Below are 13,350 nucleotides of genomic sequence, written 5' to 3'. Positions count from 1 at the left end.
CGGGTCCCCCCTTTAGTTGAGGGGCCACAGACATGATGAAGTCATGAGAAGCTAATGCTTAGTTAATGATGACTACTGTAGGATCTATGTCTCACAACAGACCCACCTATATGATGGAGACACACACATCAAACCCGCACATTCCATGGAGGGTTTTTGAGGTTCCCTCAACTAAAGTGTTGACCAGACCCCAACATTGGCCAATCACAGCACATATCACGTGAATTCTGTTAACATCCAAATACAGTAGTCATTATTAACTAAGCATTAGCTTCTCGTGATTTCATCATGTTTGTGGCCCCTCAACTAAAGTGGTGACTTGGTCCTTTGGAATACTGATAAACAGTGTGTTATTAATGATGGCATAATTGTGAAATGACAAGAATATGAACATGAAAGTTCAAGCTTTTGCACACAATGTATTGTGTACACAAAGGAACTTTGATCTAAACTTTCTGCTTTATTCATGGTATATGAAGTCACCACTTTAGTTGAGGGGCCACACACATGATGAAATCATGAGAAGCTTATGCTTAGTTAATGATGACTGTATTTGGATGTTAACAGAATTCACGTGATATGTGCTGTGATTGGCCAATGTTGGGATCTGGTCACCACTTTAGTTGAGGGGCCACAGAGAAATAAACCTGAATAAATTAATAACGATTAATTCCCTTACAACTAAGTAAAATTATTACACTACTGTATTTGGATGTTAACAGAATTCACGTGATGTGCTGTGATTGGCCAATATTGGGGTCTGGTCACCACTTTAGTTGAGGGGCCACACGCATGATGAAATCATGAGAAGCTAATGCTTAGTTATGATGACTACTTTATTTGGATGTTAACAGAATTCACGTGATATGTGCTGTGATTGGCCAATGTTGGGGTCTGGTCACCACTTTAGTTGAGGGGCCACAAACATGATGAAGTCATGAGAAGCTAATGCTTAGTTAATGATGACTACTGTATTTGGATGTTAACAGAATTCACATACTATGTGCTGTGATTGGCCAATGTTGGGGTCTGTCCATTTACTGCAGGCTAATATGAAGAAGATAAGAACATGCTTGATAACTCATATCATATTTAATGAAAAACATTAGTTCTCACATTAATTGATATACTGTTCTAGCCTGTATGCATGCATGAGGTAATGTGGGTGTTTGTATATTCCTTTAATAATTCAAGTAGTCTTAAATGCACAAAATAATGATTTTTTTAATCATGTGCCATAAGCATAGCTTTATTCACAATGCATAGTAAAGACCTTGTTTTTTGTGAACAAAGAAAACATCATGATCATGCGTAATAAATTATAAATCATGATGATGTACTCACCTTACTTAATGTCTTAATTAAGGTGTTGTTCATCCATGAAGTCATGAATGAAAGACTTTGAACTCATGTTAGTTCCTGATAATTCATGAGATATTAATGCATGAAGTAATGCATAATTTACACATTAATTTATGCATGAATTCATGGTAATTCATGTACCCTTACCATAAAGTGTTACCAAAGTTTCTTATTTAAATGCAGAAAATGCAACTCTATATTTTGTACATATAATGTTAATTACCTTCCACGACCAACATCGCATCAGTTTTACGACCATCTGCCTCAAAGCGGTACTTTCCACTGTCATCCTCTGTGCAGTTTGATACAGTTAGTTTATGGACTGCTCCATCTTTGACGATCTTTAGTTCATCTGTGGCTGTTATCTATGCAGATATTTCAACAGAATTATTACTTACTAAAATCACTGTTCTAAATTATTAATATTTATTTATTTGGGTATTGTTAATTATTACACTTGGACATTGAGCATCAAAAACCTGTGCTTACCTCTTTTCCATCTTTATACCAAATGCCATCACACTTTTCACTGCTGAGTTTGCACACCATTTCAGCTGACTGACCAATGATAGCATGAACATCTGACAGTCCACTGGTGAAGTGAACTCCTGGATCTGAACAACAGGTACATTGACCACAGTTTAAATGTTGTATTAAACTTAAACTTATATCATCAGAAAAATTATGCATTGGTAAGATCTACCAAAGATAAGGTTGGGGAAAAAATAAGGTTGTTTTATATGCATTGTTCTGCTGATGCAGATGGAAAACTGTCCTAAAATACTCTAAAAGTTAATTTCAACTTTTGGCGGTGAACAAAATATTCTAATTTTGAAGTTATGAATCAAATCTGCTCTGAATCAATGAAGTGATCATTTAAATGTGTAAATTGCAATGATATCAGTTTCTCACATGGCTTTTACTGTATATGCGAGGATCAGCACACTTTGACATGTTTATCAATTGATCTACTAAATGTGGGTGATGTCTGAATTTGATCTTACCCTCCACTATCAGCCAGGCGTTACAAGATTTCATTCCAGCCACAGCTGCGTAGATGCCTTTGTCCACTTGCATACAGTCCTTCACCACCAGTCTATGGATTAGCATGTCCTCAGAGACAGAGATGTCATACTTTTCACCCTGTTCCAGGGTGACGTTCTTGCCTAGCCAAGAGATCTTAGGGAGCGGAGCAGATAAGACACACTCAAATGCGGCATCCTCTCTTTCCACAGCCTTCACTTCCTGAATCTTTACCAAGAAGTCTACCGCTGGAACTGTAGAGGTAGAGACAAGAACAAAAGCATGCTTTAACGTAAAACTGTACTTTATGTGAACATATAAATTAATTGTTTTTATTCAAGTCAAAGAAATATTTTAATAGTACTAAATAAATAACTTTCAAATAGTATTCAGCGCTCCGAATTGTTTTCCTACAATTAAAGACATAATTAATTCTGAAATGAAAATGTGCTGATATCAGTGTATAATTACTTAGGTTTCAGGTTGTTCTACAAATAAATCATATGTCTTATATTTCTTAAATGTCTTATATATGTCATATATCATTATCCACTTGTATCCAATTGTATGGAAAGTTCAAACACAATATGTGTTTCACAGAAGAAAGAAATTCCTATTTTTTTCTATCCTTTTAATTTCATAACATTTAATGGATAGATATAACTTTCTATATGCTTAAAGCTCACTTTTAAAGTCAGTTGAGAAGACATTGACGCCCTCAATATCGACTTGATACAATCCAGCATCTTCTGCATTCAGACCATGTACGCTAAAGATGAATTTCCTGCCGACTTGACGCAAAGAATGCTTCTCATCTGAATCAGTGGTAAATGGAACCATAACACCATCCTGAGACAAACAAAATGTGGAAATGTTTTGTAAATGAATTTCAATTTAATTTCAACTGCAAAATGAAGTAATCAATAATGTGTCTATTGCTTAACCTTGAGGAGGAAAATTTTGGCATTGGGATCTTTGAGATCCATCTCAAATTCAAATTCGGCACATCCGGGCATCTTGATTTCAATATGTCTCAGGTTGCTCAGGTGTTCAATGTACTGTTGGAGGAAAAGCAAGTTAAAAATATACTTCCGAAACTTTGAAAAGACACCTCAGAGGCATTTAGCACATGCACTTCTTGAGCAAAATAGTAATAGTGACCGGTGAGGTATTTCACACATCACATTCATTTCCAGTGCCGGTGTATTTATATGTTGAAAACTATGGCATTTATTATTTAGTTTGATGGATTTGGTTATTTGAACTGTTTATTTGAAATGCACCTGCGACTGCTGCTCCTCTATTTCCCTTTTTTTCTCGTTCAGTTTCTTCAACATCCAGCGGAAGTCAGTCACCCCATATTCAGCGCAGATGCGCTCATAATCTTTCTTATCAGCGCTGAGCAACAGTTCCCAAAATTTCTCATCAACTTCTCCATCTTTCCTCTTCTCCTTTTGTTCAGCTCTGCAAAAGCACAATACACCATGAACACCCATTCCCAGGACGTCCAGGGTCAGGCTGGACACATGCAGCTGCTTTTGCATCTCAAAAAACAGATAAACAGGCCATTCAGAATGCAAGTTGTGCTAGAACCATCATTGGTACGATCAGCAAGAACTTACCGGGTCCTCAGGTTCTTTTTTAAATCGGCTGTTGCTTTCTCTCGTTGCTCTGAAAATAAATATAGTTGGGCTATTCATCTTTATTCTGCATTGAAAATATTTTGTTGCTTATTGCTTTAGTGATTCACTCAGGACTTGAATGCAGACAGACCTAATCGTGCTTCCTGCATTGCTTTGCTCTTCTTGAACCCAACTGAAAAAAAAAAAGAATAGTTTTTTTTTCAGCACAGCCGAGTCAGATAATTGATTCACTTGTTTTACTTGTACTTTTTGCTTAACACAGATTTCTCAGGTACAATTGGTGGAGGTTTTGTACTGACCTTCAATCACGTTGAGTGTGACTGTGACTATAGCACGTCCATATTCATTATTTGCATAACATTTATATGTGTCGGCTTGATCAACTCCAACATTGGGCATCTATTGGGCAACATTAATTATGTTAGAATTAGAAACAATACATGGATAAAATGAGATTTTAATGAAAAATTAATGCTATTAAACAAGTTGCAGACACCATGGCACCTGTAATTGATGTTCTCCTAAGACTGGATCATATGAAACAGCATATCTTTCAGGATCAGATACATCTCCATTGTTTCGAGCCCATGTCACAGTTGGTGTCGGACTTCCAGTGATGATGGCTTTGAAAATGGCAAGCTTTCCTGTGAGGAGGGTTTAACAAAGTCAGTTGGGTCCTTCTGAAACACAGCCATTATGTCTTTTTTTGAGCAATACAGATGCTTTGAGCTGCTGTACTGTACCTTCCTGAATAGTCAATGCGATGGGTTTGCGGGAGAAGTCGGGATGACTTTTTCCTGCTGGGATTTCCTCCACAAACTGTGTGATCATTACTCCTGGGACTTTAGATCGCTTCTTAATGGCCACTGAGGAATGAAACGAGAATTTTAAAAGCTGTGGTACTTGATTATAGTATCACAATAGGTTCTATAGGTTCTCAGTGAATATATACCTTGCCCAGGAGCAGTGGGCTCCTCTTCCTTACTTTTTGTAAATTTCATCTTGGCATGTGGGATTCAGGGATTCCTGTGGGATCAAAAAATCATTACAGCTATGAAATTTAAACTGTTTTGCAGGAATAGTTCACCCAAAATCATTTACAAAATGAATATTCTGTCATTATTTACTCATCCTTATATTCTTCCAAATCTGTTTCTCATTCTTTTCTCTATGGGAAAAATATGAGATGAGATATTTTGAAGTGTTTTTGAAAAAGGAATCTTTTACTCGATTGTATACTCTGTTAACTTGCGAATTGCGCTAACCGGACCATTAAGTCAGTGATTTGAACTCAATAATTGGATCAAAGAACAAATTGTTCCTTTGAGCTAGGCTTTTTTTTTTCTCACTGAACCATTGATTTGGTTCACAAATCGGTCTAAACGATTCATTCACAAACTTGGACTAATTGTGGAACCACTGAACCTCACTTTATCTATGGTGCTAAAGTTCACCTCATTGAAGTTCAAGACTATCAGTGAATAATAAATTCAGTTTTGGATTCTTTACTATGATGGATTTCTTTTGTAAAATGTATTTTGTGAAAGAAATAGATTTTGAAAAAAAATTGAAAGATATAATGTAAATAATGACAGATTTTATTGTTTTTTTTGGTATTATTGGTTTACTTTAATTTTAATTTTTGGAATTTAAAATGTGATTTTTAGTTTGAAGAGAATTCACTTCTTACCTACTGTTCTTTAGGTGTATTTTATGATGATGTTGCAGTTAATCTTTTAAGTTTTGTGATTTTTGTGAAAGGCAAAGTTCAAGAATTTATTGCATTTGAAAAAAGTGCTACGTGGTTCTGATGAGGAAGCATAATGAATTTTTGACTCTGATCATGTCTGTTCCCTGAGGCAGGGAGCATGCAGCTTAGCAGCAGGGCTAAGCTAAGCGCTTCTGTCAGCTTTTCTCTGCAGCAACATGAACGCTCCAGCTGTCTAGAATGTAATTCATGGTCAAGTCACAGGAAGGAAAAAAAGCTGGCAACAGTGTCACTTACACAGATCCGCAACCTCGGGATTTAAGCAATATGTCTGCTACAGGAATGTAATGCTGACACATTTCGAGTAAATCTCATACCTCCTTAAGTCTCTATTAGATGGGTTTCTTAGAATGAAGATAGAGACAATAATTATGTCTGGAGGTGGTGGCTGTAAATTGTTAGCAAGAAATATGCAGCAATTATGTTTTCTTTAGATTACAACTAGGGTTTTTATTAAGGCAGGAAGGGTTTCTAAAGCTTCTAAAAGCCTCATTAATTTTGTTTCTGGTGAACTGATGAGTAGTTGCGACCTTACAGGACTTGTGGCCATGTATATTGTATGAAACACCTAAATTGACATGCTTGAATCTAGATTCACAGATCTCAGAAGTGTATAATTAAATTCAGCAAATGCAGTATAGCTTAGAATTGATTCGCAAAGAACAGTGTTATTGAGATGAGCATGATAAAGATGCATCAAAATTTCTACATTCTGTAGAGTAGTAATTTAAAGCGACGGTAAATTGAAGACTTTGCTTCTCAATTAACACTATGTGCCCACTAGTGTGAGTCAAGTAGCCATGCATGTTTTTGTCTGGTATAGGTCACATACCTCACAAAACTATCCATCAAAACACCTCTGACGCACACTCTCATCTTAAATGCAGAGTGCCAACATTTTTCAAGTGCTCTATTTCTCCACAATCTCCTATGATAGTAATACTATTCCCAGATGCATTTCATGACAGCTAGATTGAAAGGTTTCATAGACTATGCCATTGGTTTCCTTTTAATATTTATGTGTAGCAGTTGCCTAGGTGATATGTTGCATATATATGTACATCCAAATAATAAATAATAATAAAAAATTGTATACACATATGTTTGTTTGAAACTATTACATATATATATATATATATATATATAGACACACACACACACACGCACACACACACACAGAGGTTGTGTTCTGTGTGATAATCATACAGCTATAAAATAGGTGCTGATTTATAGTGTAAGCAGTACATCAAGATAGGTTTATCTGCAGACAGCTTCTTATCAGGGATAACCATATTTGTAGGAGATGAAAAATAGCCATGCCTAGCAACTGAGACATATGATTGATTTATAAATATGCCCAAGGGAGGCCTGGAAAGGGTCTTGTGTCCTAAGATGTCAACCCCCCATTAATGGCAGCAAGGCTTCTCTTACTGCTTTGACCATTTTTATTTCAGATTTTATGACTTATTAAATGATCTTTTCCCTTACCTTGCTTTCCCTGCTCTTAGGATTGCCTTAGATATTTTACAAGGATATACCTGCACGTTATATTGAGAAGTTATCAATTACTGATCTCGCCATCATTATCCGTTTATATGTTTATATAAATGTTCAAGTATTTATACTTGAACATTTGTTATTGTCTGTGACATAAATGCATACATTTTATGAAATACAGTATAGAATTATTAAATAAAATGATCTATATTAGGAATATGTTATTTGTTTTTTCTCAGTAAGCCATAAATTCTGACCTATTTTCATGATAACATTTTCCCTAACCCATTACAGGTAATAGCGCTCCAGTATAATTGACCAGAGTTGCTTGCTGAGGAGTGATGTGGGACCAATAAAAATAACATAATGGCCTAAAATAAACATTGTTTACATTTATAGATCAATGTAAAAGCTGCATGTCACACACATTGCTCCAAACTAAGAAAACAGATGGTGTAGCATCCTTTCATCATTACATGATAATAGGAAACCACTTTGAAAGGAATAGAGACCATCATGAAAAAATTTTTTGGCCCAACAGATGTCTCGGTTCATCTTTCTGAGAACTATTCCGATGGGAATCAAACATTTTCATCTCCATTTGTGTTTAGAAACAACAATCTCAGTGAAATGCCATAAAAACGTATTTTACTGTTGGCTATAACAATCATTGCACGATCAATACAGTACTGCTCTTTTTTCCTTGCAAAATGCTCATGCATTCCATTAATTTTGCATGTAAATTCATTGAACATGCTGTCCAAATGATCTTATTCCTACATAAATAGCACAAAATCAGTACGTAGTTACACTGAAAGTAGTTTGTTGTCTACTGATATGCAATAATTCAGAGCCATTCAGGAGTCACGTCAGACAACCCCAATCTATTCTGATTGGCCAGGTGCATTACTCCTCATGAATATTCCTGGTGTAATGTAGCAGAATAGTGTAAATACTAAAGATTGGCTACTTACTTTGTGACTTGTGCCCCGTGCTCTTTGTTCAGCTTTGAGTGCCGACTTCACCTTTGAGACCCAACTTGAGATGGTCCTCAAAGGTGTCCTGTTGCTCCTCAGGGGTGTTGGCCGAGGGATAGGCTTACCCGTGAGTTCTGATCAAAGACATGAGTGTGATGAGGAACTGTGACTCCTCCCTTAGATATGGGACCAGGCTGGAGAATGAAGCTTATGAACTATCCACTGAATAAGAAACTCCAGGAGTAAACGCTCAGTGACAGCGGAGGGAGCAGCTTCCTCCTGAAGTGAGAAAGGTAAGCTTGTGCTTCTCAAAATGATGCGAAGGAGCTTTGAACATACTGATATTGATGTTTTATTTGTCATTATAAGTGCGTACCATATTAAAAATTCTGTGTGGGTCATATAAGAATCATTTTAAGTTTTAGAAGATGTGATGTTTATGTTTAATGTAAATATATGACATTGTTTAGGAGATAAATGATTCTTAATGATTTATGGGATGCATAAACTTTTAATTGGGCAAGACTGAAAATCCTGCGCTTGTTGGATACGAGTTTGAAGTTACATTGGTATGCTCAGGCCAGGGAGTTATGGCCCATATATGGATCAGACGAGACATAGAGGTAATAAATCATCATGATGTATACTCTTAAGTCTGACATCTCCACATGAGCACATACATAACCACGCCACAGGAGCACCATACTGATATTACATGTGCTGGACCCTGTCAGGCCATTTCAAAAATGTATTGGCAGTAAAATACTCCAAATATAACAAGGACAGCATGTTCAGGCTTTACTTATAAGTGAGACTTCATGGTGTCATCTGTATGCATTTATATGGTACTTCTGTATAATATTTCTCTCGTTTTTTTCTCTTTATGAATGGATGTGTTCAGAAAAACATAGCTCTTCAGAATTTTAGGAGCTTAGGATCATGGATTAATAATCGGATCATTGTGCTTTGTGAATTCATATGCAGAGTAATGGATTTGTAATGATAAGGTACAATAATGGTCGATACACAAGTGCACTGTTCAAAGAACCTGAATATTTTATTTATTTACACCAAACCCATTTTGGCTGATAAAGCATATCTGAAGAAGCAAAAGCATCTTTTACATTTTAGCGTTTCCAGACAAGCAAAAAGAAAAAAATGGATGCAAGAAATCAGCACTTTACACTTTTTTTTTACCGTACTGTAGTGTAATTGAATTTGTGAAAGTGTGAAATAGCAGCGTACGTACACAAAAGCCAAGAATAAATAAATGAATTAATTAAATAGCATACAAGAACAATAAAAACCCCCAAACCTGAACTAAACTGAAGTAAAAGCATTGCCAAACAGGATTAGGTAAGCATGGCGAATGAAGCATCAGCCACCCAAGTGGCACAATACAGAGTTTTTTTCTTTATGTTTTCAGGTTTTTGTGCTATTAAACACAGTAAGTAAGACGATATGTAGTTTTTCACATGCATTTGATTCTACCATTTTTGTCTCATAAGGCCACACTGTGTAGCGTTTTCATGAGCCATTTTTCTGTAAAAATACCCAATGTTGTAGCTCTACAAAGGGTCTAAAATCCAAAAAACACAACAGTGATTTGACATCCTCCCCATGTCAAGGTTTTATTCTGAAAAACAAAGAAAGAAAAGAAAATATGGTTAAGGTGTTAGATTAAATTTATTTGCAGTGTTATGTATGAAAATGTTCTAAACTTTCTGAATTTACTTTGTGAGTAATTTTTATGAGTAAACACACTTAAATATCTGAAATAGAAGTGTTAACCAAGTTATTCTTATAATTTCTGAAGATATGTTTAGAAATATATTTAGAAACGTTATATTGCACATAGCTAGTTAGTGGTGCATTGGTAGGATGCCTTGTAAAATTGGATTGAGAAGCATTTAGATGTTTTCATTATGTCATTTAATAACTTTTCTGAGTGGCATTTGCTGGGATTCCCAACAGTGTAGCGGATCATGGAAGATCATCCCGTACATGGATAGATCAATGCTTGTTTCCAAAACTAGCACACAGATTGCTTGTTATTAAGTAAAATGTACAGTAAATGCATTGTTACTGTCAGGTCCAAAAACCCCATTGGTTGCCAGTATCTTTTCAATTTTGTCTCCCCAACATGAAAATAGTTTGAAAATGCTGCTGAATACGTTGTGTTATCTTGTCGAGGCATGGAAGTTATTAAACATTACTGAATATAGTAAAAAAATACTGGCGCTTTGGTAAGGCAGAGTTTCATAAAAGATACGTTTTTAATACTAAAAAAGGTCTGAGGATTTATTTATGGTTTTATATAGTACTTAAGCAGATGAGGATGCTTTTGGGAAACTTGCCTAGAGATAAAGTACGACTTCTAAAATTGAACTTGGAAACCCCGCTGTTATCAGGTGCTTAACTTTCATCGAGTGAGGCGAGTTCTTCATGTAGACCCTTACCTCTCACTGCCAGATTGGTGGTGCACTCTGCTCTTCCCAGCTGACTCTCAGCTATGACTTTATACTCTCCCATGTCTTTGGCTCCAACCCTGAGAATGAGCATGGAGCACACTCCACAGGTGTTAGTGATGTAGTAGTTGGTGTTAGTGTTGAGGCTGACGTTGTTGCGGTACCAGGTGACGTGGGGTGTGGGGTTGCCCCTCACGGCACAGCTCATGTAGCACTCGTAGCCTTGCGGGGATGTGTGGATTTTCAGGGGGACCATAAACCTAGGAGGACTCTCCAAGTTGCAGGTCTTCGACTCTGGGATGTTCAGTGTGAATTTTTCTGCAAGAATTGAAGGAGCTTGGTTAAAAAACAATTAATTAAGGCTGTGTACTTGACAAGTCAGTGAGTCCCTGAAGGGTCACCGTGTAGTGCATGAGCAAGCAGGGTGTCCACAGTAAACAGACACCCCCTAGTGGCAGGACGTGCATAAGACCAGAGAACGCATATTCTTGAAATCAGTGGGTAGCGATCCAAAATTGGATTACAGGTCTGGTTACGATAGTAGGGGAAAAACAATGTTAAATGCAAATAATAGAATGCAACTAACCATATAATGTAAACAAGTATATTTGGGTAAAAAAAAAAAAACACTTCCCATATTATTTGTTGTTGAAGGACTTTCTATCAAACTCAGTATTCTTGGCATACTTGTCTAACATATTATCATGATATTATGGTAACACTACATGTTAGTTAATGCATTTTTTTTTTGGTATACAATTATAATAAAATGCAGCTGTTCATTGTTAGTTTGTGTTAGTTTAGATCAATTAAACAATATTAGCAGATACTTTTGATTTAATTAATGTATTAATAATTGTTGAAATTGTTTTTTTTTTTTTATTGTTAGTTAACTTCAACTTTTTGTAGTTTTGCAAAAAATTGGAACCTAATTGTGAAGTGTTACAAATATTAGTTGTATAATAATTGGCACAGTATTTTAGGCTTAGCACATTGCAGTTCATGGTAATATTAATACATTTTATGTTTGATTTTCAGGGCTTTTTTGTTACATTTATATATAAACAATACATAATTGCAATTTCGGTGTTGGGTCAGCAGTTGATGCACAGATCTGGGTGTTGAAGCAAAAACCAGTTGAAAACCACCGTTTTAATTATTTACATTGAGTCTGAATAGCTAACTCCACCCATCACTGCTCAGATATTTTTTTTTCCTTTAGTAAAAATAGGATTCTACTAAGACTTTGTGTGAATAACATCTGTCACAATTTGCACAATCTGTCACAAGATGCTATGGATCGCTATTTATACTTAATGCAAACAGTATCCACCATTCTTACACTTAGTGTAAATAGCTGCTGCTATTAAATAAGGACCGCATGTAAATAATGCTGGAAGTTTGAATCACCACACCCCCTGTATTACAAACCTTTCTTGCATGTGATAAGCCATTTTGGTGACTCTGAAGGGGCAGACAGGCCAATGTCATTTTTGGAGAACACACGGAACTGGTATTCTCTCCCTGTCATGATGTTACATGCTGTGAAACGGTTGTTGAAGATACAGTCAGCTACAGTGTGCCAGGTCCTCTTGCTGGAGTCTCTCTTGGTCACCATGTAATGCAGGCGATCATCGCGTTTCTCGTCTGGGGATGGTTCCCAGGAAACTGTCACCGTGCCCGGAACGTTCTCATCCAACTCTGCGGGGCCAGGGGGCTTTGGCTCGTCTACACCAAAACAATCAGTCGTAGTTCATTAGAACTGGCAGATCAAGCCTATTACACATACATTCCTCTACAGAGCAAGCTTGGTTGAGTATATCCATCTATAAATCTACACTACCATTCAAAACCATTTTTTAAAAGAAATTAGTACTTTTAATCAGCAAGGATGCATTAACTTAATCAAAAGTGACAGTAAAGATTTTTAGTGTTTCAAAATGTTCCTATTTCAAATAAATGTTCTTTTAACTTTCAATTCATCAAAGAATCATAATAAAAATGCATCACAGTTTCTGCAGAAATATTAAGCGGCACAACTATTTTTAGCAGTGATAAGAACTGTTGTTGGTTTTTTTTCGCACCAAATCTGCATATTAGAGTGATTTCTGAAGGATCGTGTGATGCCGAGGACTGCTTTGCCATCATGAGAATAAATTACATTATTAATTATAGTAAAATAGGAATAAGTTAACAGAAGCTTAGTGTACATTTCTCTTTGTGTTTTTTAAACACAAAATTTCTGAAAATACTTTCTACTGTCCCAGCTTAATATGTAGAGCCTATAAGTTATTCATAAGATTATTTCAAATTATTTAAATTTATTTGCAGCGTTATGTATGAAAATGTTCTAAACTTTCTGAATTTACTTTGTGAGTAATTTTTATGAGTAAACACACTTAAATATCTGAAATAGAAGTGTTAACCAAGTTATTCTTATAATTTCTGAAGATATGTTTAGAAATATATTTAGAAACGTTATATTGCACATAGCTAGTTAGTGGTGCATTGGTAGGATGCCTTGTAAAATTGGATTGAGAAGCATTTAGATGTTTTCATTATGTCATTTAATAACTTTTCTGAGTGGCATTTGCTGGGATTCCCAACAGTGT

General features: G+C 35.9%; 2 protein-coding genes across 2 annotated transcripts in view; both read right to left on the bottom strand.

Moving 5' to 3' along the window:
- LOC107549306 (immunoglobulin-like and fibronectin type III domain-containing protein 1) overlaps positions 1 to 8,368 on the bottom strand; it is a 15,194-nt gene extending 6,826 nt beyond the window's left edge. The window contains exons 1-13 of the mRNA XM_016230347.1: positions 8,268 to 8,368; positions 4,981 to 5,054; positions 4,772 to 4,894; positions 4,533 to 4,672; positions 4,328 to 4,427; positions 4,159 to 4,200; positions 4,008 to 4,056; positions 3,669 to 3,849; positions 3,330 to 3,443; positions 3,072 to 3,234; positions 2,367 to 2,639; positions 1,852 to 1,976; positions 1,586 to 1,727 (exon numbers count right to left, since the gene is read on the bottom strand). Coding sequence (XP_016085833.1) covers positions 1,586 to 1,727; positions 1,852 to 1,976; positions 2,367 to 2,639; positions 3,072 to 3,234; positions 3,330 to 3,443; positions 3,669 to 3,849; positions 4,008 to 4,056; positions 4,159 to 4,200; positions 4,328 to 4,427; positions 4,533 to 4,672; positions 4,772 to 4,894; positions 4,981 to 5,029 — 1,501 coding nt within the window. The 5' untranslated portion in view covers positions 5,030 to 5,054; positions 8,268 to 8,368. The remainder of the gene's footprint in view (positions 1 to 1,585; positions 1,728 to 1,851; positions 1,977 to 2,366; positions 2,640 to 3,071; positions 3,235 to 3,329; positions 3,444 to 3,668; positions 3,850 to 4,007; positions 4,057 to 4,158; positions 4,201 to 4,327; positions 4,428 to 4,532; positions 4,673 to 4,771; positions 4,895 to 4,980; positions 5,055 to 8,267) is intronic.
- Positions 8,369 to 9,675: 1,307 nt separating this feature from the next.
- The window catches only part of igfn1.1 (immunoglobulin like and fibronectin type III domain containing 1, tandem duplicate 1), a 31,964-nt gene continuing 28,289 nt past the window's right edge, over positions 9,676 to 13,350 (bottom strand). Inside the window, exons 28-30 of the mRNA XM_016230346.1 lie at positions 12,170 to 12,394; positions 10,730 to 11,056; positions 9,676 to 9,906 (exon numbers count right to left, since the gene is read on the bottom strand). Of these exons, the coding sequence (XP_016085832.1) occupies positions 9,902 to 9,906; positions 10,730 to 11,056; positions 12,170 to 12,394 (557 nt within the window). The 3' untranslated portion in view covers positions 9,676 to 9,901. The remainder of the gene's footprint in view (positions 9,907 to 10,729; positions 11,057 to 12,169; positions 12,395 to 13,350) is intronic.

Source organism: Sinocyclocheilus grahami, unplaced genomic scaffold (assembly GCF_001515645.1).
Source record: "Sinocyclocheilus grahami isolate Dianchi unplaced genomic scaffold, SAMN03320097.WGS_v1.1 scaffold368.1, whole genome shotgun sequence".
NCBI classification, from domain to species: domain Eukaryota; kingdom Metazoa; phylum Chordata; class Actinopteri; order Cypriniformes; family Cyprinidae; genus Sinocyclocheilus; species Sinocyclocheilus grahami.
Note: the sequence above shows the minus strand (reverse complement) of the source record. Positions and strands in the feature narration are given on the sequence as shown.